A 26,825-nucleotide genomic window follows, 5' to 3' on the forward strand; every position below is an offset into this window, starting at 1 on the left:
TGCTAACCTTTGTTTTTGGGAGAGGGCCTACATAGGCGATGCCTGTTGCCGGATCCTTTTGAGTTTTTCAATAACACATGTTTAAATTAAATTAAAGCATATACAGTACTTGTCAAAAATTCTAACCTGCTTTTGCTTTTTATTTTTCATTTCATTATGAAGGCGTTTACCTTCTGTCCATAATATGGTATATTTCTGTGAAATAAAAAGATTACTTTTTCGCAATACTGTGAAGAGTCCTCTTGTTTCTTGTACTATTAGGCAAGTGAACTGAAAGAAAATTGCCAATGTGGTCCTTGAAATAGATGTAAATATTCATGAATTCTTCATCTTTATACTCTGTTGTCAACATGCTCTGTGTTATTTTCATTTAAAACGTCGATTTCAATGTCGCAACCGATTTCCAAAAAACATCAAATTTAGGTCACGCAGCACTCTAAAAATTTCAGGGATTTCCAAACATCTAGAAATAATTACTTCGGTGATCGATATAACGGTTAAAAATATCATTCAATCAGAATTGTACACATACCCGCATCCAAGTGTGTACATGTATATATATACAGTACACCTGAAACTACCAACATTTTGAGGTTGGACGTATTGAGGAATATCTATTATAATCTATCTGAGGTAGGCAACATTTTATTCAGGGCTTTTATTTTAAATGCGCATTGTGATATTATTATGACATTTGCAATTCTAGATATCAATCAATATTACAATTTAATTTTATTTTATGCATGCAGATTATCAAAGTTTAACATTAAGATGCAGTGTTCTACTTGGAAATTTGTAATTGTTCTTGTGCTTGTTTTGCTGACGTTTTCCTCCGCTGAAGGTAAACATCCTTATTCTCCCAACATTCAATTTGAATGCGGTCAAACGTTCCAATCGATAATTTTTGTTTCACTCATGTAGGAACGACATCAGTTTTAAGGCAAAAAAAAGTAATATAAAAACTGACGTAATTTAAAATGATTTATTTATAGATAGTTCAAATGTTACGAAACTATTCCAATTTTCTTCATATTATTTAATCATAAATATTTGCAGCCGGCCTCTTGTGCCATACATTTCTTGGAGGAGCAACTTTTTTCGTAGCCGCCATCACACCTCCTGGCTGGAACGTGGTCGCTGGAACGGCGGGGCAGACTCTGGCTTCGAAAATATGTGAATAAAAAATCAAACTGAAATTGTGCAGAAACTTTTCGAACCAACTTCACATTTTCCCATGTAAAAAAAACACTTTGTTATAGAATTTGTCTCTTTTGGTTGAAATGGTAATAGAATATAGAAATAGTGTTCCAGTAACTCTTTGAGGTAATGTGATGAACCTGACACTGTTTATGATGAATGGAATAGCTAGAGGAGTACTCAATCGGATCAGGCGCTCGTCCTTTTCCGTAACCGTCATTTGTGGTTACGGAAATAGCCGAGTAGTTACGATTGGAGGAGTATTTATCCCGCTTGGAATACTGGGTTGATTGTTGATAGCGCCCTCGGGCGATTGCATATACGTTAGACTGGTCCGCTGTCATTGATTACGAGTGCGAATCAAATTTCCCAGCGGCAGCGTTTGGAATCAAGGGCAGGCTATCCAATCTAGCATATACGTTAGTGTTTTTTTTAAATCTCGGTTGAGATTCGGCTCGGCTTAATATTTTGACTGACGCCTTCACCGAATCTCAGAGCAGTTCTTCATAATTTGTCTGGAAATTTGCTTTCAGATTCGGCCACTTCCAGCAATTAAAATGCACTTAGGTGACACTGCTGTTCGCTTCAAATAAGTGATTTGATATAAAAATCCCAAAATGAAAAACATTTTCCGTTCAAATGAAGATTTCCATGGCACAATATTTTATCTCCTGGAATTGAAGAGTTCCTATAGTCTGCTTTATCTAGTTACTGATACATCGTATCTTTACATACCTACTTCCATTTCGCTAACTCAAAAAAACAAACTATAGGAACTTTTCAATTTTGGGAGATAAAATATTGCGCCATAGAAGTCTTCATTTGAACGGAAAAATTAGTGATGGTTTATTTTATGGAATTTACATATTTAGACGGTAAGTAATACAGCATTAACAGTGATAGAAAGTTAGTTTAACAGTCAAATCACTTAATTGAAGCGAACAGCAGTGTCACCTAGGTGCACATTAATTGCTAGAACTGGCTGAAGCTGAAAGTAAATTTCCAGACATGAATTATGAAGGACTGCTCCGAAATTCGGTGAAGGCGTCAGTCCAAATATTCAGCCAAGCCGAATCTCAGCCGAGATTAGTGTTTTTTCAGTTAATGTGCATGCTTGGACGCTATTAGTGTGATATTCTGGAAGTTATGTAGAACAGTCGTCTCGAATTTTATTTTACAGTTAAATCCCTGATTGATGAAAACTTTACGCAAGTAATAAAAGTGTGTTAAAACAGTTACAAGTAGCTATCTGATTTTTATTTTACGGACTAATTATATAGTACACGGGTTCCATATATTGATATTGTCGCATGTATTCTGGTCCCCGCCCCCGCCACTTATTGATCACTCGTTTTGTAGTCCCAAAAACGAGTTATCAATGAGTGGCGTGGGGCGGGGACCAGACTATGTTAAAATGGCAGAAGGATAATTCGTACCCTCAAGTAGGACCCAGGATCACCCCATTTTAGTATGACCCCGGGTCATTCTATTTTCTACACAGTTTACTACGCTATAAAACTAGTCCAACATAAAAGTGAAAGTACAATGCAGACAATGAACATTGCACACTACCGAAGGAAAATGAATATTGAGAAAGTCATTATTGATCATTTACATGTCATCATTTCTCAGTAAAAAATAGCCTAATTTTAAAAATACTAATTCGCTGTTATCTACATCCCCCAGATTTTTCCAAATACGAGAATGTGATATGAACCTAGCTTATAATAAATACAAGTCCGTGAAGTTGAACTTGTAATACCATCCTTTTATTTATTTGTAATTTATTTACAGATAAATAATGTTGCACCTGGAGGGTAATCTCTGATCACCTATTGATTTCATACATGAAAATTATGTTACTATGGATTATATTTTATGATGCTCAAACAGTGTCAAGGTGAAATGTTTAGCTCACCTGGGCCAAAGAATAAAATGAGCTTTTTTTTATCATGCGACTTTCTGTTTGTAAATTTTCTTATCTACTGGGCATATTTTCACCAAACTTTAGTTAAGGGTTATCTAAAGTTATGTTCAGATGGCCCATGAGTGTTTTGTCTAAATTATGTTATGGTTTGACTTTGTAATTGTTCATTAGAATTGTTGTGAATAGAAAATATAATATAATATATATACGTACATAGAAGGCGTCTCTGTAAGATGTATATAAGAGATAATGGGAAGTATGGATTTCGGACATGGCAGGAGATTGTTCATGTGGTCACTCTACCTGCTAATTGGTTATGTACTAGTATTGGAAATAACAGTAGAAATATAAACAGGGGTGACCTAAGGTCATCCATACACTGAGATGTCGGTTACCTCAGGACACCTTTCTATCAATTTTGTCAATGGTGACCAGAGGAAACCCTTTTATGACCATTACATCAATAGGTGACCAGAGGAAACTTTTCTATGATATTTACATCAATGGGTGACCAAAGGAAACCCTTTTATGACCATTACACCAATAGGGGAATAGAAGGAACCATTATATGACCACTACATCTCATCATAGGGTGTCCAGAGGTAAACTTATATGATCATTGCATCTATAGGTGACCAGATGTAACCCTTTTATTACCATTACATTAATGGGTGACCAGAGGTAACCCTTTTATAACCATTGCTACTATGGGTGACCAAAAGTTACCTTTATATGATTATTTTATATATGGCGACCAGAAGTAACCCTTTAATGACCAATATATCAATGGGTGACCAGAGGGAACCATAATTTGAGCATTACATTAATGGGTGACCAGAGGTAACCCTTACTTTACTATTATATCAATGGGTGACCCGTGGTAACCATTATAGGATCATTATATTATAATGGTGATCATGGGTAATCTTTGTAGAACCATTAATCAACGGGTTGGAAACAATTCTCCCTCATCGATATTGTCTTACTAAAGCATATTTTTTTAAGGTTTTATATAATGATGAATTTATTCATCCGTAAGCATGGAAACCAAAACAAATCACTCCGTCAGGAAAAGAAATATAGATTGATAATAATAGTAATCAATAAGCATAAGAAAAACACAGAAAAGTGGAAAGGCCTAATAAAAGGATTCATAACAGAATATAAATTTGAGCATGTTTATCCGCCGAGATTCACCCTTTCTAACAGACAAGAGTTTTGTACTTGTATTTATTATTACGCGCATTTATTTCCGAGATATAAGAACAACTTTCGGGTGACACCAGGTCTTACTTGAGGGTACGAATTATCCTTCTGCATTTTAACATAGTCTGGTCCCCGCCCCACGCCACTCATTGCTAACTCGTTTTTGGGCTCACCAAACGAGTGACCAATAAGTGGCGGGGGCGGGGACCAGAATACAAGCGACAATATCAATATGTGGAACCATAACACTTTGAAATAGACTTTTGTGATAAAAACACCGTGGCAAATGGCGTTTTATCGAGAATTTTAAGTAATAGGAAAAATGTTCTTAGCCAAATGCGGCTTTATAACGAAAATGGCGATGAATTGAGTGGCGATAATTCGAGAATTAACTGTATATTGTTTAACGTCCCACTCGAGGATTTTTCACTCATGGAGACGTTAGCACGATGGAAGAAAAATCAAGAAAGAATGCTCTACAAGAAGGGAAAACCAATACCAACCGAAACAAGGACGTTGATTCTAAAATACACGCGGATCAGTAAGAAGAAATATTTGTACCCCCTGACAGTGTACCATCAATGCCTTTCATTTGTAGAGCTTCGAGGATTATTTTAGGAATGACTTTCAAGGAACTACAAAAAATCCGAGAGAAGCAATTTCGCCTGAACATGAACGATGTGTTGAGAACATTTTTGTTACTTTATTGCCGAGTCAGTTGTATTTTCGTACACACAAACTCCGTAACTGGGTGCAAATACAGGGGGAATTGGAAGATAAATGAAACAGTGTCATGACGTGTGGAATATCATGTTTGGAAGGTTAATATTATTAATGCGAGGTTTATTGCTCTCAATTTTCTTTAATATCAAAGAAAGCGTATTCAAACATTGGTGATTTTTCTGTGACTGCAGGGCTATAAAATCCCCCGTACCAATCTACCCACTACAAAGAGACATACAGTGCAATCTAATTAAAATTAGATGTTAGATCCGCTCACATACTCTAGCGAGTATGTGAGCGGATCTAACATCTAATTTTAATTAGATAGCATACAGTGTATATAGTTTGTGCTTAATATATTCTATTTTGTAAGTGAGTAACATAGATTGGCTGTATCTCAGAGTAGGACTGTTGCCGATACTTCAGATTATTTAATTTCTACTGACAATGAAATACCTGTAAAACAGCCCAAGTACATGTATATGTTTACGAAATCAAAATTCAGCTGATATGTGCATACTCTTATCTACTAGACAAAAACTAAACTGTAAAGCTGAATTTTGTATAAATTTCTTCCATTACACAACGCCAAAACGAAATCAACCATGTACGCAAAATAAAATACATTGATGAATAGAGGCCTACCAATAATTTAACCGACCAATTAAAAGCGCCCTCATGAAATCACTCGGGGACTTTTCTATGAACTATTTCGAGCACGTCTTATACCTGCCAATAGATTTCGTTCACACATTTTGTAAATTAAGAGTAATAGATTGAATTTTTACTCCCGAATCCCGTCAAAATCTGAAGCTAATACATCATATATTTTCTCAATAAACATAATGTGCTGGATCTCATTTGTAAAATACGTCATCTTTACCAAGTATTAAACAAAAAATACCAATTTGAATTATACAACAAACAACATCTGGATATTTTGTTTCTGTTCTTGCACCTTACCTTGCTGTTCCCAGAAACAATGATACACTGATTTTGACTCTCATAACAACACCAATGTGGATGACATCAAAGCATGGATTCAAGATGAGGACATTTTTGTTGTGAAAAGAGGATTTCTAGAAACTCTTCCGCGTCTATAAGACATGGGATTTCAAGCAGAAATGTCGAATATCATGTCAAAAGGCCAAAAGCAATTATCCGCGAAAGATGAAAATATAAGCTGATTAGTTACCAAAAATAAGCTTAACTTAACTATTTGAAATTAAGAAAGCCCCCCCCCCCCTTTTATTTCTTTCTCTCCCTTCTCTTTATAACGAACGGTGATCAATCTTATAATTCCTATAAGGAATACCAAAATGAAGAGTTGGGCAAATAGGGACCCCTGGACACACCAGAGGTGGAATCAGGTGTCTAGGAGGAGTGAACATCCCCTGTTCACCGGTCACACTCACTGTGAGCCCTATATCTTGATCAGGTAAACGGAGTAATCCGTAGTCAAAACCAGTGTGCCAAGAACGGCCTAACAATCGGTATGAAACACGTCAGACAGCATTTGACCTAATGATAGATTATAAGAACGAGACTTGAAACCCCTTCACCATCAACATGTTTGTCAGTAGCCTGTCTCGATTTAAAAACTGATCATACGCAGAACAAACTATTGCGTATCGAATCAGTTGAGAGATATAAACACCATATGCAGGTTATAATGGAATACTGTTACATAGATATGCATGGGAAGTTGACGATGGAGAAACTGAAATCAACCCGTTTGTCATAAAGTTGATCATGAATTGTTACTTGCCATTAATTTCCATTTTCAATGGGGAAAAAAATGTTTCAACACGACGACAAATTGTTTCATCACAACGACAAATTGTTTCATCGGTACTAAGACAAATTTTCAACATGATGACATACCGTTTCAAAACTACGACATATTGTGACGAAGCGTACAAAGTCAGTAATGAAAAAAACCCCAAAAAACCTGTGTATATGCGCAGGCTTCGTTTGAAAACAATTATTCATTATATACTGGCACGAAATTTCACGAAAATATAAAATGAATGGTTATTTCACTGATACAAAAGCCCGGTGGGCTCATTTTGAGGGGAAAAAAATAAGTTGAAGAGTTAAAATATGTACATTTGTACCTATATATTTGGGGTGTTCAGATTGGGAATTTTTCTACTGTTGCCCACTACCTGAAAAAAATCCGAGTAAGTTAGAATCCGTTCCATGAAAATATTTTCTATAAACATGGGGTAATTTAGCTGTGATCAATTGACCAGTAATCCGAGAATCATTCCCATGTTAACTACAAATGTACATGTAGTTATCATAATGATAAAGAAAAATTACATCAATTAACGGAAACTCAAACTATTTTTGTTGAATTCAAGAAAATCTAGCGTCACCTATGCGTTTGTTTGGGAGGAAGAACATTTTCTGTAACCATTAATTTCGACGACTGATCGTTTTACATGATATCATTGCAAAACGATCGTCTGTAAGGCAGACAAACTTACTGACTTGAGTTTTTGTTTAGTAAAAGGTCCTTCATCGTTTCCATAGATAAGTTGTCTAGTAACTTAGCTCATTATAACGAGATAACTAAATCGTTATAACTAGATACTAATATATTAACTCCTTATAATGAGATGACTATATATAACGAGATGACTTAATCGTTATAACGAGACATCAGTAAATTAACTCGTTACATAACGAGATAATTATGTATATTAACGAGATGATTAAATTGTTATAACGAGACGTCAGTAAATTAACTCGTTATATAACGAGATGACTATATATATAACGAGATGACTAAATTGTTATAACGAGATTCTAGTGAATTAGTTCGTTATATACTGTAGAATCATTAAAATTCGTGGGGGCCAATTTTCGTGGATTGCTGAATTTTTACAGGTTCATTGGGACGTAATTTCGTAGATTTATATATTTGTAAGAAAGATAACTCTGGAATGTTTGCTTTGTCTTTATTCGTTGAGGATGTAAATTCGTGGGTGAGGGGTACCCACGAATTCCACGAAAATTGAACCACCACGAATTATAATGATTTCACAGTAACGAGATAATTATTTATTATACCTCAGTATGAGAATTCTATGCAACGCGTAATCTGATTGGTCTAGACAGTCACGTGCCAGGGATGACAAAACTCTCAAACGAATCGGAACCCCTCGCCCTTTACGTACAAATGTAGGAACGGAGGAAAGGGCGAGGTGTTCCTATTGCCTCTCAAACATCACATCTCCCCATCATATTTACCTCTTGGATAACCTCGTTCATTTCCCATATATTTTACGGCAAGGGTCCGAGTCATTGTACTTTCATAGTTCATAAGGCACAAAATATGCGGGTGTCTGATACACAGTTAAATCGCCTGGTTTTGGTTGATACAAAAACAAGCAAATAAATCAGCACTCAAGGGGAATGGAACTACAAAAAACTGGTTATTATATCACTGTATTTCGTTGTCTGTACCTTATACCGTAATACGTTAACGGCGCAGTGTTACCGTAAGGGCGATCTCAGCTACATTCAATGTATAGATGAGCGGACTCCAATTTCAAATACGCATTTGTGGTCTTGCTTTGTTTCGGTATAATAAACAATTTATTGCATGAATGTTCGAGAGATATGAAGATTTATTCACCCAAGAAAAATCATATTCCTCATGGGCGTTGCCCTCGGGAAATATGATTTTTCTTGAGTGAATAAATCTTCATATCTCCCTCATGATCACTATCATGCAATGAATGTATGATACATAACGAGATGACTAAATTGTTATAACGAGATACCAGTGAAATAATTTGCTCGTTATATAACGAGATGATTAGGGCCTATATACATAACGAGATGACTAAATTGTTATAACGAGATACCAATAAATTAGCTCGTTATATAACGAGACGATTATATATATAACGAGATGACTGAATCGTTATAACGAGATACTAAATTGTTTATATGGGAGACTAGCAAGTTGTTACGAGATACTAAATTGTTTATATTGGAGACTAACTCGTTATAACGAAATACTAAATTGTTTATATGGGAGACTAGCTCGTTATAACGAGATACTAAATTGTTTATATAGGAGACTAGCAAGTTGTTACGAGATACTAAATTGTTTATATTGGAGACTAACTCGTTATAACGAAATACTAAATTGTTTATTTAGGAGACTAGCTCGTTATAACGAGATACTAAATTGTTTATATGAGAGACTAGCAAGTTATTACGAGATGAATGGCTATACGACACACTTACTTGTTAATTAGAACGAGATAAAAATTTGTTATAAGAAGAAAATGAACTTAAAAGTTATAATATATATATATATATATATATATGTATATGATTTATTTCCAAATTAGGGCCCTCTCGGGCATACAGCATACATGATTATTAACATTTCAATGTGAAATGTTTATTTTTAAAAATGATTATAAAAAGAAAAGAACAAAACAAGAGCAAAATATGCACTATCAGTACATGTATGAGCAATGTTCATATCAATCTGATTAAAACCAGATCCTGAGATCCGCCCACAATCGCTACACTAGTGTAGCGATCTAAGTGAGCGGATCTCAGGATCTGGTTTTAATCAGATTGTGTTCATATATGAGACATTTTGAACATGATAATACTTATTTGTATTACATGTAAGTACCACCGTGTATCCTAATGCAAAACAGTCAGAAATACACACAGAAAAAATAAAATAAAAAATATATACATGTACAGAACAACACTACATGTAATAATAGTAAAGGTAGTATAAGTACATATGATTAACTCCACTGTAATGCAAAAGATACCACGGGACGGTGCATTGGTACTAGATCAACATGTCATGTTTATAATGAGTGCATATGTGCAATATGGTTTCATATGGTTCATACATGTATAATATACAGCAATACTAGTAGTATGAGCTTAGACAATGTACATAACATGAGACTAGTAGTATGAGCTTATACAATGTACATAACATGAGACTAGTAGTATGAGCTTAGACAATGTACATAACATGAGACTAGTAGTATGAGCTTAGACAATGTACATAACATGAGACATTACTTGATGTAATATATGCAAGTACCATCGTGTATCCTAATGCAAAACAGTCAGAAATGCACACAGGAAGAAAATAATAACAATATATGCAATGACACATAATAATAGTAAAAGACACGTAGTACAAGTACATATGATTGACTGTATACATAACGAGTTAATTTTTTGGGAGTACTTTCTCAAAATTTTGCACTCTGATGTGTAGCTGAGTTTTACTTGCAAGTTATTTAAGAGATTTAAAGTAGGTCAATGAACCTAACATTTACAGCGCAAAATAATCTATTTTTATAAACGGTGTTTTCCATCACTTGAGGTCGGGGAAATTCAATAGGGGGAATTCCAACGTATGTTGTGAACTTTACAAAGATGACCTGCTTACCTTCCTAAGGACAGCACATACTGAATCAGGTATTGTTATGGTTTCAGGATTCTCTTGACAAAGGCTCCCTTTTTACATTGTATTCATATGAAGTGTTTGCTGGCTTAATGCACGTGTTGACTGATTTTCAGGCTGACCCGATTACATTATTTACACTTCAGAAACATGGCGGATGAAAACCCACAATTGCAGTCTATTTTGGTCTTTCTCGTGGTAAGAACTAGCAATAAAATTATATAGTATTTGATTTATATTAGTTACAACGGTCGAATGCTTTATTCTATTCAGATCAAGCTTGGTTGTAAAAAAAAACAAAAAAAACCAACCTCTACAACTCGGGTATATATGAATGGGGCACCACATCTACATGTACAATGGTTATTGCCCAAAAGTAAACATAATAATATAGTTTATTCACCAATCAAGGGCCCTCGGGGGGCATGTACATGTTAACAGGCAATTAATTATAACAATGAAAATAAATAACAATCATTTAGAAGTACTACCGGTAATACTGACAGAGTTCACACTTCTGCACTGCACATATCTATATAATTATATATGAAATACTGATCACAGACAAGATTTAAATTAACAACATGATAAATAAAATAACCCAACTGCCTCACATAACAGTTTCTGGGATAGCAGATAATGATAGTGTCGTGTGAATACTTATATAAAAGAGAATAATAGCATTACATGGGGAGAAAGAAAAAAACAAACAAACAAACAACAAACCCACAATATGTTGACCTGATTACAGGGAGCACCAAGGGACAGTGCCTGTTAATAGTCTGGTAATAAATTTATTGTACCAGACCGTTGGTCTTGTACTCCCAGTAACCAAGACAGCTTACTATTGTAAAGTAAAGGAAATGTGAGAATGCAAAGACATGTATTTGCAGTATCACATTACACTGTTCAAAATCATCTTACTGAATACAGCATGCTAGTATATTACATATTTACACGCAGGATCCAGTTGTTCTGAATGTTTTATGTCTAAAGTAGGAAGGTTAGAATACTTATATAAAAGAGAATAGCGTTATATGAGAGAATAAAAACACGATATGTTGACCTGACTACAGGGAGTACCAAGGGACAGTGCCTGTTAACAATCTGGTAGTAAATTGTTGTACCAGACTGTTGGTCTTGTACTCCCAGTAGCCAAGACAGCCTACAGGTGTAAAATATGAAGAGAGAAAATGTGCATAATGCAATGAAATGTAACATTTGTAGTATTATATCCCACTGTTTAAAATCATCTTACTAATTTGGATGAGGATATTTTCATCTTCATTGGTCATTAGCCATATAAGCTTTTGATCACTGTCCATCACTGCAATAGCAATGGTGATAATAATGATACATGTAGTAATAAAATTAATTCATAGTACATGTATAACAATATTGTATACATCTTTGTGACTGCGAATGGCAAATTACAGTTCTTATTTATAACAGATTAAAATGTATTCTCTCTCTCTCTCTCTCTCTCTCTCTCTCTCTCTCTCTCTCTGATAAACACAAGTTTATGATAATTTAGCAATAGTAGTTTTTGACAGCATTTTAATTTTTATATAATGTTAAGACAATTAAAGATGAAGACAATTTCAGAGTTATCATTAAGCAATATTTGAAGTGTCACTACTTTCAGCACATTGTCTCTTATTTCAGTATATGCAGCACATTGTAACTAATTCTACAGGCAGTACACAATATATCGTTTGGATCTTGGAATGTTTGAATATCTTCTTTTTTCTATAACAAGCTCATGAGAGCTAATTCTGATTTTACAAGCCATTGATCTATCAAATCTATTTGTTAATTTATCAAAATAGTCGTTTATTCATGATATGTAATTTGCTCAGAAAGGTTAAAAACAATGAATGATTTCATCTTCACTAACAAAAAGTTTTCGGACCCCTCCCCCCTTTTTTAACGAAACCTCTTTGCTAGCGTGTGATTTTGGTTCATCTGAAAGTTGTCTGTTATCTGTCGTCTATAAACTAATTAAATTTGTTTTTTGTTTTGTTTTTGTTTTTTGTTTTTTTTTTACATGTTTGTATTTCTTCTCAGGAACCACAGGACCAAATTCAACCACACGTATCACAAAGATTCTTTGGGTAAAGGGAATTCATGTTTGTTCGAAGGGTCATGTCCTTTTCCTAGGGGATATAATCGAGAGAGATAGAAATGAAAATATAGTGCTATGTTTAAAAACTCTTTCTCAAGAATAAAAGAACCAGAAAAAGTTGACATTTTTGTGAAATAATAAAGAAGAAGTTATCTTTTTTATACCACGGGGACAGAACAACGGGGCTACAATAAGGGTTCAAAGTTGTACACAGGAATATTTCAGAAAATCTACTAAAATCACAAGGATAAGAAGTGTCAAATCCTTTTGTGAGCATTTTCGTGTGATGTACATTTACATTTGTTCACCTCGTAACTCCAGGGGGTAAGATGTGACCAAAAGAGAGCACAGAGTGTTAATTCGATAGTTGTAAGTCAGCATCCTCATGTATTGTAGGGTCGCGATTGTTTATATGTTAATCTTTGAGGTCAGATTGAGGTCACAGAAGGGATTTAAGGTGTCACATAATATGTATTGTAACGTGTAATTAAGATTATTTAAGGAATTTAGTTATTAAGATGATTACAGACATTTTCTTATTGACTCTGCCTGAGTTATAATAATGCCATCGCGAAATTCCCTGGTATAGGGTTCATGTGAAGGCGAAGGTGTAAGGCGACTCATCTCACAGTAAAGATTTCCAGCTATCCTTCTGTGTTCAGTAAACCAGAAGGGATAAAAGAATTAAATAGGTTACATGAGGAAGAAGTGTTGGTTTTAGCTGACAAAGCTTGTAACAACATTGTCTTTGTTTGTAAGGCTCATTATTATAACTGTATTTCAAACGAACTTGGCATTAATTCCACTTTTGGTAATCGTACTTATACTCCAACTGCCTTTTCAAAAGATAGAATTCTTCAAAACCATACTTCAGTTTTAGACACATTTAATAACCCAGTCAATGGGTCGGATGAATATCAGTTACCGTACCTATACAGGATTTCTAAACTTCATAAAAACCCTTTTAAAGAAAGATACATTGCTGGGTCCAGTAAATGTTCTACCAAGCCCCTATCTTTGCTCCTTACAAAAATGTTAACAGCTGTGAAGGAGAAACTTCAAACGTACTGTGCCACTACATATGCCAGAAGTTGACAATGTGTAAATCAAATGTGGATTCTCAAAAATTCTAAAGAACTTTTAGTTTTAAATAGCAAAACTTTTCTCAAATCAACAACATCAGAACGTATGACTTTTCTACGCTTTACACTTCTTCAACAAAACAACAAATATGTATATCTAGTGATCAGTCATCCAAAAAAACTTTGTTAAACACTACTCTGATTCCACCCACAATTACTCTAACATTGAAATAAAAATATGCTGGAGTTTGTCATTGGCAATATCTTCGTAGTCTTTGGTGATCAGGTCTTACAACAGTCTCTTGAAATGCCCATGGGCACGAATTGTGCTCCTGGGGTTTGCTGACATGTTTCTATATTCTTATTCAAAAACTTCTACGTGAGAAGAAAAAATATTTTGTTGTGGCCTTCAATGCAACATTTTGATATATTGACGACGTTTTATCTATTAACAATTATATTCATTCATATGTTGATTCGATATACCCTTGTGAACTCGAAATAAAAGACACCACAGAGTCGTCCACTTCTCCTTCATACTTGGATAGTTCATTGAAAATATATATTAACGGCAAACTAACAACTCAACTTTATGACAACGGGATGATTTCAGTTTCTCCATCGTCAACTTCCCATATTTATGTAGCAATGGTATTCAATTATCACCTGCATATGGTGTTTATATCTCTCAACTGATTCGATATGCAAGAGCTTGTTCTGCGTATGATCAGTCATTATAGCGACCATAGAATTTGCGAAATGCTGACTTTAAACGAGACTGTTGAAACACAACTTAATTGTTTGTCAGTAGCATGCCTCAATTTAATTCTTATTATACATAGAACAAGCTCCTGCGTATCGAATCAATAATAAATTGCACAATAATGAATGTATTCATATGAAGAAAATGTCTTCACCGTTTCGGTATTATTAGCCAATTACCGAAGTCCGATCATTACCACATTTGTAAGTTCTGTATTATATGAAATTCTCAAGGCAAACTTCAATTTTCATGCTTTTTGCTTTTCTTCTTTTTGGTAATAGACAGACTTGGTCAATCAGAAATAGATTTTAGGTCACCTGAGTAAATTTTCATATGTACGAGCACATGTATGTTGTGCGTTAACAATGGTTAAATGTGTGAACAATAGAAATTTTTAACTACTTGATAACTACCATTCCAATTCTTTTCAAATTTGATATGAAGCATATTTTGGACAAGAGAAATATAAATTATAAATTTCAGGACTTCTGCATCCCTACAGTCTTAGGGGTGGGCAAAAACTGCCCAAAATTGACCAATTTTCAAAAAACCCTTCAAAAATAAAAAATCAACTGTACATGTCTATGAAGAACCAAATGCACAATAGTGATGTAGAACAGGAAGACGTCTACTAAATTTGTAAATTTCATGATCCCCGGGGAAGAGGTTCTAACCCCAGGGCGGGGCCAAACTCAGTATATAGTATTTATGTGTAAAACATTTTAAAAAAATCTTTTTAGTGTCATTGATACTAACATGAAATTAATGATATTTAGAAAGAACATGTAGACCTTTACCAGAATTTTGAATTTGATGATCCCAGGGGAAGGGTTTTTCTATTAGGGTAGGGCCAAAATGGTCATTTATTCAATGTGTGAACAATAGAACATTTTTAACTTATCCTTGGTAAGTACTATTCCAATTTCTATAAAATTTTGGTATGCAACATCTTTGGGACCCCGTGGTGCAGGAGTAGTGAAATTTACAATTTATGTCCCCTTGTTCCAGAGATGCTTCATACCAAATTTGAAAAGAATTGGAAGGTAGTTATCAAGAAAAAGTTAAAAATTCCTATTGTTCACACATTTAATAACTTACCATTTTGGCCCCACCATGATACCAAAATCCCTACCCCTGGGATCATCGAATTTACAATTTTGGTAGAGGTCTTCCTGCTCTACATCACTATGCATTTAGTGTTTCTTAAACATGTGCGGTTCTAGAGAAGATGTTTGAAAATTGGTTAATTTTGGGCAGTTTTGCTTCGCCCCTAAGGCCCCGGGGGTACAGGGATCCTGAAATTTACAATTTATGTCCCCTTGTTCCAAAGATGCTTTATACCAAATTTGAAAAGAATTGGAAGGTAGTTATCAAGAAGAAGTTAAAAAATTCTATTGTTAACACATTCAATAACTGACCATTTCGGCCCCGCCCTGATAACAAAACCCCTACCCCTGGGATCATAAAATTTACAATTTTTGTAAAGGACTATCTGCTCTTTCGAAATATCCATTTAGTTTCAATATAGTATCATTAGCACTAAATAAGATGTTATTGTAAGTGTTTTACACATAAACACTATATCCTAAGTTTGGCCCCGCCCTGGGGTCAAATGCCCTACCCCGGGATCATGAAATTTACAATTTTGGTAGAGGCCTTTCTGCTCCACATCACCATGCATTTAGGTTTTTTCACATGTGTGGTTCTAGAGAAGAAGCCTTTTGAAAATTGATTAATTTTGGGTAGTTTTTGCCACGCCCCTAAGACCCCATGTGTGCAGGAGTCTTGAAATTCACAATTTACTTCCCCCCTGTCCCAAGGATACTTCATACCAAATTTGAAAATAAATTGGACTGCTAGTAATTAAGAAAAAAAATTAAAAAATCAATTGTTAACGCACGACGGACGATGGATTGATTGATTGATGTTTTCCGCCACACTCAACAATTTTTCAGTTATATGGTGGCGCCCAGTTTTTTATTGGTGGAAGAGAGAACCCAGATACAATGTACCTGGGAAGAGACCACCGACCTTCCGAAAGTAAACTGAGAAACTTTCTCACTTACCGGCGCGAGCGGGATTCAAACCCGCGCCGACAGAGGTGAGAGGCCGTGTGATTTTGAGCGCGATGCTCTATAACCACTCGGCCACGGAGGCCGGACGACGACGGACGACAACCAATTGCAAGAGTTTACTCGGGTGACCTAAAAAACTAAATGCACAGTGATGTAGAGTAAGAAGGCCTCTACAAAAATTGTAAATTTTATGGTCCCAGGGTAGAGGTTCTGAACCCAAGATGGGACCAAATCTTAGTATTATATAGCATATATTGGACCTAAGTACCCCTTGGTTGTAAGAGTCGACTAAATGGGGCGGTCATTCGGATGAGACAGCAAAAACCGAGGCATCGCGTCACAGCAGGTGTGGCACAAAAAAGATCCCTCCCTGCTTAAAGACCGTAAGCCCTTTACCGGCAATGATAACGTCTCCATATGAGTGAAACATTTTCCATCGGGACGTTTAACAATATAAAATTAATCAATCTTTAATACTATTGAAACTAAATAGATATTTATGAGTACATCGACCTTTACCAACTTTTAAAAAACAAATTTCATGATCCTAAGGGGTAACGGTTTTGGTTCCAGGGTGGGGCCAAATTATTATAGTAATTATTGTTTTTTTCATTTGATAGACTTCTTTATGTTTGCTGTTACGGTATAAAAACTATCTGAATACTAGTATTTAGGAAAAGTAGGAAAGGATGTACCAAAATTATGATTCTTGTAACCTTAGGCTTTTGACTCTAGGACAGGTCCAAATTAGTCATATCGTGTTAATGTTACATATATTATTCAAAGCCCTTCATTAGTATAGACACTTTCGCGGACATTTGTGTTTTATACTGTTGCTAAATATTATGCACAACAGGATTTCAAAGGCCTTGGGACTCGTGATTCTTCTAACAAATATTCAGGTAACTGATAAGGCCTATGGATCTTTTTTGGGGGAGGGGGTGGCAAACTTCTATATATATCATTCAAATATGTCATTTGCAAAATGAATCGAATAAGCATGGTTCGGCATTTGTACTCAATACTATACAACAATTCGTCTTCCATACCGCCAATACAATCATATTTCAGAAACGAGAGTTCAATGTTTCGATGTCTGATTTTTGTAGAATATATCCAGTAAGATCGATAAAATAGAACGTGATATCTGCGCATTAAGAGGAGAGAGAACGCAGAATGACCCACGATTACAGCAAGGTCAGGAAGAATCTACGGAACAGCCAAACCCGGACGAGAAGACGGAAGACGGAAACAAAGTCGACATCAAGGGAAGAAACAGCGCATCGGGTAGAACAGGTTAACGATGTACACTATACTCTGTCGTATGAGTACTGCATGCACACAGGGTGAACATCTAAAATAATATTGTACAATACTGGGATCAGTGTTACAGGTATTGTACGATACTGGGATCAGTGTTACAGGTATTGTACAATACTGGGATCAGTGTTACAGATATTGTACAATACTGGGATCTGTGTTACAGGTATTGTATGATACTGGGATCAGTGTTACAGATATTGTACAATACTGGGATCTGTGTTACAGGTATTGTACAATACTGGGATCAGTAGTACAAGTATTGTACAATACTGGGATCAGTGTTACAGGTATTGTACAATACTGGGATCAGTGTTATAGGTATTATATGATACTGGGATCAGTGTTACAGGTATTGTACAATACTGGGATCAGTGTTATAGGTATTATATGATACTGGGATCAGTGTTACAGGTATTGTACGATACTGGGATCAGTGTTACAGGTATTGTACAATACTGGGATCAGTGTTATATGTATTATATGATACTGGGATCAGTGTTACAGGTACATGTATTGTACAATACTGGGATCAGTGTTATATGTATTATATGATACTGGGATCAGTGTTACAGGTCTGGTATTATACTGGGATCAGTGTTACAGGTATTGTATGATACTGGGATCAGTGGTACAGGTATTGTACGATACTGGGATCAGTGTTACAGGTATTGTATGATATTGGGATCAGTGTTACAGGTATTGTACAATACTGGGATCAGTGGTACAGGTATTGTATTATACTGGGATCAGTGTTACAGGTAATGTACAATACTGGGATCAGTGTTACAGGTATTGTATGATACTGGGATCAGTGTTACAGGTATTGTATGATACTGGGATCAGTGTTATAGGTATTGTACGATACTGGGATCAGTGTTATAGGTATTATATGATACTGAGATCAGTGTTACAGGTATTGTATGATACTGGGATCAGTGTTATAGGTATTATATGATACTGGGATCAGTGTTACAGGTATTGTACGATACTGGGATCAGTGTTACAGGTATTGTACGATACTGAGATCAGTGTTACAGGTATTGTATGATACTGGGATCAGTGTTTCAGGTATTGTACAATACTGGGATCAGTGTTACAGGTAATGTACAATACTGGGATCAGTGTTACAGGTATTGTACGATACTGAGATCAGTGTTACAGGTATTGTTCGATACTGAGATCAGTGTTGCAGGTAATGTACAATACTGGGATCAGTTTTACAGGTATTGTACGATACTGAGATCAGTGTTACAGGTATTATATGATACTGGGATCAGTGTTACAGGTAATGTACAATACTGGGATCAGTGTTACAGGTATTGTATGATACTGAGATCAGTGTTACAGGTATTATATGATACTGAAATCAGTGTTACAGGTAATGTACAATACTGGGATCAGTGTTACAGGTATTGTACGATACTGGGATCAGTGTTAGAGGTATTGTACAATACTGGGATCAGTGTTACAGGTATTGTATGATACTGGGATCAGTGTTACAGGTATTGTATGATACTGAGATCAGTGTTACAGGTATTGTACAATACTGGGATCAGTGTTACATGTATTGTATGATACTGGGATCAGTGTTACAGGTAATGTACAATACTGGGATCAGTGTTACAGATATTGTACAATACTGGGATCAGTGTTACAGGTATTGTATGATACTGGGATCAGTGTTACAGGTATTATATGATACTGAGATAAGTGTTACAGGTATTGTACAATACTGGGATCAGTGTTACATGTATTGTATGATACTGGGATCAATGTTAAAGGTATTGTATGATACTGGGATCAGTGTTTCAGGTATTGTACAATACTGGGATCAGTGTTACATGTATTGTATGATACTGGGATCAGTGTTACAGGTATTGTACAATACTGGGATCAGTGTTATAGGTATTATATGATACTGAGATCAGTGTTACAGGTATTGTATGATACAGGGATCAGTGTTACAGGTATTGTACAATACTGGGATCAGTGTTATATGTATTATATGATACTGAGATCAGTGTTACAGGTATTGTATGATACAGGGATCAGTGTTACAGGTATTGTACAATACTGGGATCAGTGTTATAGGTATTATATGATACTGGGATCAGTGTTACAGGTATTGTACAATACTGGGATCAGTGTTTCAGGTATTGTACAATACTGGGATCAGTGTTACAGGTAATGTACAATACTGGGATCAGTGTTACAGGTATTGTATGATATTAAGATCAGTGTTACAGGTAATGTACAATACTGGGATCAGTGTTATAGGTATTGTATGATACTGGGATCAGTGTTACAGGTATTGTACGATACTGGGATCAGTGTTATAGGTATTATACGATACTGGGATCAGTGTTACAGGTATTGTACGATACTGGGATCAGTGTTATAGGTATTATATGATACTGGGATCAGTGTTACAGGTATTGTACGATACTGGGATCAGTGTTACAGGTATTGTACAATACTGGGATCAGTGTTATAGGTATTTTACGATACTGGGATCAGTGTTACAGGTACATGTATTGTACAATACTGGGATCAGTGTTACAGGTATTGTACGATACTGGGATCAGTGTTACAGGTATTGTACAATATTGGGATCAGTGTTACAGGTATTGTATGATACTGGGATCAGTGTTACAGGTATTGTATGATACTGGGATCAGTGTTACAGGTATTGTATGATACTGGGATCAGTGTTACAGGTATTGTATGATACTGGGATCAGTGTTACAGGTATTGTATGATACTGGGATCAGTGTTACAGGTATTGTACGATACTGGGATCAGTGTTACAGGTACTGTATGATACTGGGATCAGTGTTACAGGTATTGTATGATACTGGGATCAGTGTTACAGGTATTGTATGATACTGGGATCAGTGTTACAGGTATTGTATGATAATGGGATCAGTGTTACAGGTAATGTACAATACCTGTAAAACTGATACCAGAATCATATTATACCTGTAACACTGATCCCAGTATTGTACAATAGCAATAAACAATATGTTATCAATAATCTACTTCTGAAGATTAAAAAAAATCATTGACTGTCTAACGTCGTATTTTATTGACCAACACTAAAATATCAATTATGAGTCAAATAATCAAATTGTTTTTAAAAAGTATGATATTAGCGTATCAAATCCTAAATGTAAAGCCGAGCGACCACAATCAAGTGGAATAGTGATGATTTGATAGATAAACATATAAATACCATCTATAAGGTTTCCCTCTGTAATGAACAGCAATTTGAATTTTTGAATTCGTGATGTTTTATTCAGTATTTTGGATGTTGTCGATTTCACTTGGCTTTGTATATTTCAGTTATGTTCGGATCACGTGGATCTGAAGACGGTATAAGCGGAAGTGAAGATATTCATCGGGAATGTCTTCAGGAAAACCTCCAACTTATGTCGGACAACATGGTGTTAAAACGCGTCGTGTTATTAGACGAACTGGTGGAAAATGGCTGTCTAACCGAAAACGAGACTGCTGACATTCTTGAATTCGAGAAGAGAAAGGACCAAACTAGAAAACTTGCGGTAACCATCAGCAAACGAAGCCGAGAAAAGTTTAGCTTGTTTTTGGAGGTATTGAAAAGATCAGAAAATTACCCGTGCATTGCAGACCAGATGGAGGAATCTTACAATATCAAAGTGGAGGAAAGCAGAAGAAAACGGGAATGCATTCAATGCTACATGGTCCGCAACGTTGACTTGCGAGACATCTTAGATTTATTATGTTCCCAATTTGTTGTTGATCTCGAGTTTGTCAACGATGTGATATCATGTGAAAACAGAAATACTGCAAGAAAGGAGAGCCTTTGGAAGCATTTATTTGACATACTAAATACCTCTGCAGATGCAGGCAGATATAGAAAAGTATTCAAGGAATCCCTCGGAAGGAAATACGATCACATCGCTGTCAAATTGTCGGCGAAGAATAAGATAAGATGTAGGTGTAAAGCTACTGAAGCAAAGAAAATTGTACGAATTGAAAATATGTCTTGGCCGAGTGGTAGTGTTACAACGGACGAGAGAAGCACCACTTCGACAGCTATCAGACAAAAGCTTCATCCGGGTACCCTATCTGCGTTTAGTGCCATTTCTGAAAGCGTCTCAGATGTTAGCAACGACGGTTTGTCATGCAATATACCACGCACTATCGAGTGGCTGGAGAGCGTACAAACGGAACAGGAAGAGTTTCCTATATGTGAATGCAAATCCGATATTAGCAATTCCATGGACCATGACCATTCGGACATACCTTTGATTGCCCTTCCAAAAGAAAGGAGCCGTTAACTTGCGGCGATTGGTGACGGCCTTCTCATGGAAGCAGGGATAGAGGCAAGCATAGAAGAACAACACAAGAGAAGCCTGTATGTCGATAGTGGTAACGCTTTAGATACCACAGCTCAGGTGCATATGGAAACTGTACAAACAGGAGCAAGTAAGAAAGAAAGAAAATCAGCAAAGAAGAAAAAGAAAAAACGGAAGAGAACCCAATCTGAACCGGTCGCAAAATTACAGGAAGAGGAAAACGAAGTCGACTCAAAGATGATGTCTAGGTCATTGTCTCAGGGTTCTGTGCAAACTAAACGCACGATTGGGGATCGTCTTTTCATCAACATTCCAACCATTGACAATACGGAGGACTGTGCTATAAAACCTTGTTGTGAAACCTCTACAGAGAACAGGTCTCAAATGGACCCCAAAGTATTAACACCACCACGACAAGTATCTTCTTTAACGAAGGTCGGATGCTGCAATAAACGTGGAAATAACAAAAAGAAGAAAATGAAACATAGTTGACAATTTAGCTGATTGATTGATTTTATATTGCTTAACGTCCCTCTCGAGAATACAATTTAGCTGAAGACAAAACTAATTGATCATGAAACTAGGAGAGACCCAGTTGACAACAAAAATAACGGATTCGGAACATCCGTTGCAATATAAAGTTCCGTTACATACGTCTTTTTTTAGGTGACCTGTTGCAATTGTCTGCGTCCGTCGTCGTGCGTAACTTTCTTTCTGATAACTATCATTCAAATTCTTTTCAAATTTGATATGAAGCATCTTTGGGACAAGGAGGCATCAATTGTAAATACCAGGACGCCTGCACCCCTGGGGCCTTAAAGGGGCATGGACCCGATTTGAGCTGAACATTTTCAAATTATATTTTTCCATTTTTAATGTTTAGAATATTTAACTAAATTATTTATAATGGTCAGCAAAAATTTGAATGTCAGTTGTCAAGGTACATGGGAGATGCAGAGCTCACAAATCTTTGTTATGTAAACAAGGATCGTGCCATGCCTTTGATTAAATAGGGTAAATATACTCGTAAAAGTTCGTTTAAAACAGATTTTGTCAATTTACAAGTTAATTCTGAGCACAATTAAATATTTTCTAGTGTTTGGCACATCTCATTTTGTTTAAAACATGCTGTTTTCTATTAAGTAATCTATATGTAAACAAAACATGGCACGAGCCTTGTTTACATGACAAAGAATTGTGAGTGTTGTATCTCACATGTAACTGAACAACTGATATTCAAATTTTGGTTGACCATTCGAAATACTTTAGCTAAGCATAGTAAACAATAAAGATGGAAAAATAAAATTTTGAAAATTAGAGTTAAAATCGTGTCTATGCCCCTTTGAGGGCAAGGAAAAACTGCCAAAAATTAAACATTTTTTCAAATATCTTCTCTACAACCACACGTGTAAGAAAAGCTAAAAGCATAGTGATGTAGATCACAAAAGCCTATACCGAAATTGTAAACTTCATGATCCCAGGAATATAGTTTCTGACTCCAGGACGAGGCCAAACTAAGTGTGTGGTGTTTATGTGTAAAATATTTTTAAAAAATCTTTAATGCTATTGATATTAGATTGAAACTAAATGGGTATTTAGAATGAGCAGGTAGCTCTTTACCAAAATTGCAAATTTCATGATCCTAAGGGGAAAGGGTTTCTGTCGGTTCCAGGGTGGAGGCAAAATTATTAGAGTGATTATTGCCTTTGCCATTGGTAAGACATCTTTTAAATTTGCTGATACAGTATAAAAACTAAATGTATGTTTAGGAAAAGCACAAAAGGATGTACCCAAATTGTAAATTTCGCATCCCTTGGACGGGTCCAAATTAGTCATATTGTGTTAATGTTGCATGTATTGTATCACGTAAGGCCTTTCATCAGTATAGGCACTTTCGAGGGCATTTAAGACCAAATTTTGTTTTATACTGCTGCTGAATATTAAAATTTAGCTTAGCTATTCAGAACAGGATTTTTTCTTCTTCTAGCGCTTGGGACCAGTAATACTTTTAACTAATACCCAGATGATCTATAAGGCCCGTGGGTCTATTGTTAAAGTAGAATCATATTCCTTGCAACTTCGTTATAGGAGGATCCGGTGAATAGTTTCGATTTTGTGTTAACTTTTGACGATTCTTCGACGAGTACACATTCTTCGCAGTGATGTTTGTACCGCAGTCTTGTGTATCTGTGTTATTTTTATCCCAATCTGATTAAAATAAGATCTTTGATCCGCTCCGTTATTGTTATACATGTATCGTGTAGCGACATAACAATAACGGAGCGGATCAAAGATCTTATTTTAATCAGATTGATTTTCATCCATACTGTGTATTTTTTATGTGCTGTGTAGTAGATGTAAAGGAAAGTCAAACGAAACCTTAGATAATCTAAGACTTTTTAGCAGTAAGATCACAATGACAGATCTCAGATGAACTTATTAAAGCACTCCATAGACAAAATCAAAACGATTATTGGGAAATTTTTAATAAGAAAGAAATAAGAATAAGAAAGTGTTGATATCAAAATGAAAAAGATATTGATAAAGATGATGAAATGGATTTCAAAGTTATGACGTCTATATGCTAATGATGAAAGGTGAAGATAACGAACAGTGATCAATCTCATAACTCCTATAAAGGTGAAGATAACGAACAGTGATCAATCTTATAACTCCTATAAAGGTGAAGATAACGAACAGTGATCACTCTCATAACTCCTATAAAGGTGAAGATAACGAACAGTGATCAATCTCATAACTCCTATAAAGGTGAAGATAACAAACAGTGATCAATCTCACAACTCCTATAAAGGTGAATATAACGAACAGTGATCAATCTCATAACTCCTATAAAGGTGAATATAACGAATAGTGATCAATCTCATAACTCCTATAAAGGTGAAGATAACGAACAGTGATCAATCTCATAACTCCTATAAAGGTGAAGATAACGAACAGTGATCAATCTCACAACTCCTATAAAGGTGAAGATTACGAACAGTGATCAATCTCATAACTCCTATAAAGGTGAAGATAACAAACAGTGATCAATCTCATAACTCCTATAAAGGTGAAGATAACGAACAGTGATCAATCTCATAACTCCTATAAAGGTGAAGATAACGAACAGTGATCAATCTCATAACTCCTATAAGCAATACAAAATAGATAGTTGGGCAAACACGGACCCCTGGACACATAACTTATTTACTGAAATAAGTGACTGTTAAATTCTTCATGGTATGAAGAAAGCAAAACCGCAGTTGAAAGTTAACAAATGGATCAAGTTGTGGATCAGTATATCAAGACTACTGCTGTCTAGAATCATTCAATATATATATATATATATATATATATATATATATATATATATATTTCATAATGGCATAGTGTTGGGGGAAAATGGCCCATGGACCAAAATTTAAAGAATGGAATAAGATATGTACAATCTAATCAAATTAAAGATACAAATAGGTGAATACGTATAAGAATTTTTCATATGTATTGCTGGTATTAGGCAAGGTGTTCCCCTTAATTAATTAAGTATACCACTTCTTATGGTTAATATTTTATCTGTCATACAATTTTAACATTACTAACTCACCAATTATTACATTATGCATCTTCAGTTTTATACACATAATACATACTATCGAATAAGAATTATGGAGCCATGTCGTGCTATAAGCTGGATCTAGCTACAGAAACATGGTACAGGGTATGAGGTGTAGCACCTGATGACGACCTCAAAATTCTTGCCTAATGACGATCTCAAAATTGTTGTATGGCAAAATTTATAATTAATAACTAATAACTAGTAGCACTCTATTATCAAAATTTTCTTTGGCGACCCTACCCTAATTCTTTTCTGTATATATTTTAGTTATTTCACATGTATATACATACCTACATCCCTATTACTATTACCTGTTACTAATATTACTAATTATGTAATAATTCTGGTATATTTATTTCGGTGTAACTTGATTTATTTGGGCGAAGGACGGAGACTCGTGCGATTACTAATTATTACCTTCTATTAGAATCCAAATAAATTAAAATATATTTTCAATATTTAATTTTATATTTACTTATAAAAAAAATTTAAATTTTAATTTACTTATTGAATAAATTAAATATATAAATAAAAAATATAATTTATTATAAATAAAAAATATTTTAATTATTTAATTTTAATTTACTTCAATATTTTTTTTTTTTTTAAATTCTAATTTATTGAATAAATTAAATAAAAGTTATTATTAAATTTATTATATAAATAAAAAATATAATTAATTTTTTACTTTTTATTTAGTTTTGTAAAATATAAGTTACTTCTTTATTTCATTATGATTTATGACATACGACCACATGTATGTGTCCGGCCATCAAAAGACAGTACCGCAGTCATCAGACGTGTTGGTACACGATGGTCCTTATTTATTTATATTTATTTATTTTTAAAACCATGGGACAACCCATACGTCCCATACGGAGCATATGTATGTTACTACAACACACTTCAACTTCACTATGTTGGTGCATTTGGGAGGTGTTGGAGGGTGAGGCTGGATCGCAATGAGATGGATAGTATTAT

At 35.1% G+C, this 26,825-nt stretch overlaps 1 protein-coding gene and 1 long non-coding RNA gene across 3 annotated transcripts; both read left to right on the forward strand.

Moving 5' to 3' along the window:
• Positions 1-512: 512 nt before the first annotated feature.
• LOC130052418 (uncharacterized) lies at positions 513-2,435 on the forward strand. Its single transcript, XR_008800772.1, has 3 exons — positions 513-633; positions 750-841; positions 1,057-2,435. It is a non-coding gene; the product is annotated as an uncharacterized LOC130052418 (long non-coding RNA).
• A 7,205-nt stretch (positions 2,436-9,640) lies between these two features.
• LOC125680626 (uncharacterized) lies at positions 9,641-24,194 on the forward strand. Of its 2 annotated transcripts, none has more exons than XM_056157319.1 (4): positions 9,641-10,537; positions 10,670-10,721; positions 17,678-17,864; positions 21,234-24,194. In XM_056157319.1, exons 2-4 carry the CDS (start codon positions 10,674-10,676, stop codon positions 22,208-22,210), a joined length of 1,212 nt encoding a protein of 403 aa, XP_056013294.1. In that variant the 5' UTR covers positions 9,641-10,537; positions 10,670-10,673; the 3' UTR covers positions 22,211-24,194. The 2 variants fall into 2 exon arrangements, with proteins under 2 accessions (XP_056013294.1, XP_048776273.2); XM_048920316.2 differs by having other exon boundaries at positions 10,055-10,537; positions 10,640-10,721.
• Positions 24,195-26,825: the final 2,631 nt, after the last annotated feature.

The sequence above is a fragment of the Ostrea edulis genome, chromosome 2 (genome assembly GCF_947568905.1).
Source record: "Ostrea edulis chromosome 2, xbOstEdul1.1, whole genome shotgun sequence".
NCBI classification, from domain to species: Eukaryota; Metazoa; Mollusca; class Bivalvia; order Ostreida; family Ostreidae; genus Ostrea; species Ostrea edulis.

What these genes read in the sequence shown, in the direction of transcription:
- LOC125680626 (XM_056157319.1), top strand. Translation starts at nt 10,674, where the DNA reads ATGGCGGATGAAAACCCACAATTGCAGTCTATTTTGGTCTTTCTCGTG. An exon ending in CTATTTTGGTCTTTCTCGTG is followed by an intron (nt 10,722 to 17,677) that starts GTAAGAACTAGC and finishes TGATTTTTGTAG; the next exon opens with AATATATCCAGTAAGATCGA. An exon ending in CAGCGCATCGGGTAGAACAG is followed by an intron (nt 17,865 to 21,233) that starts GTTAACGATGTA and finishes TGTATATTTCAG; the next exon opens with TTATGTTCGGATCACGTGGA.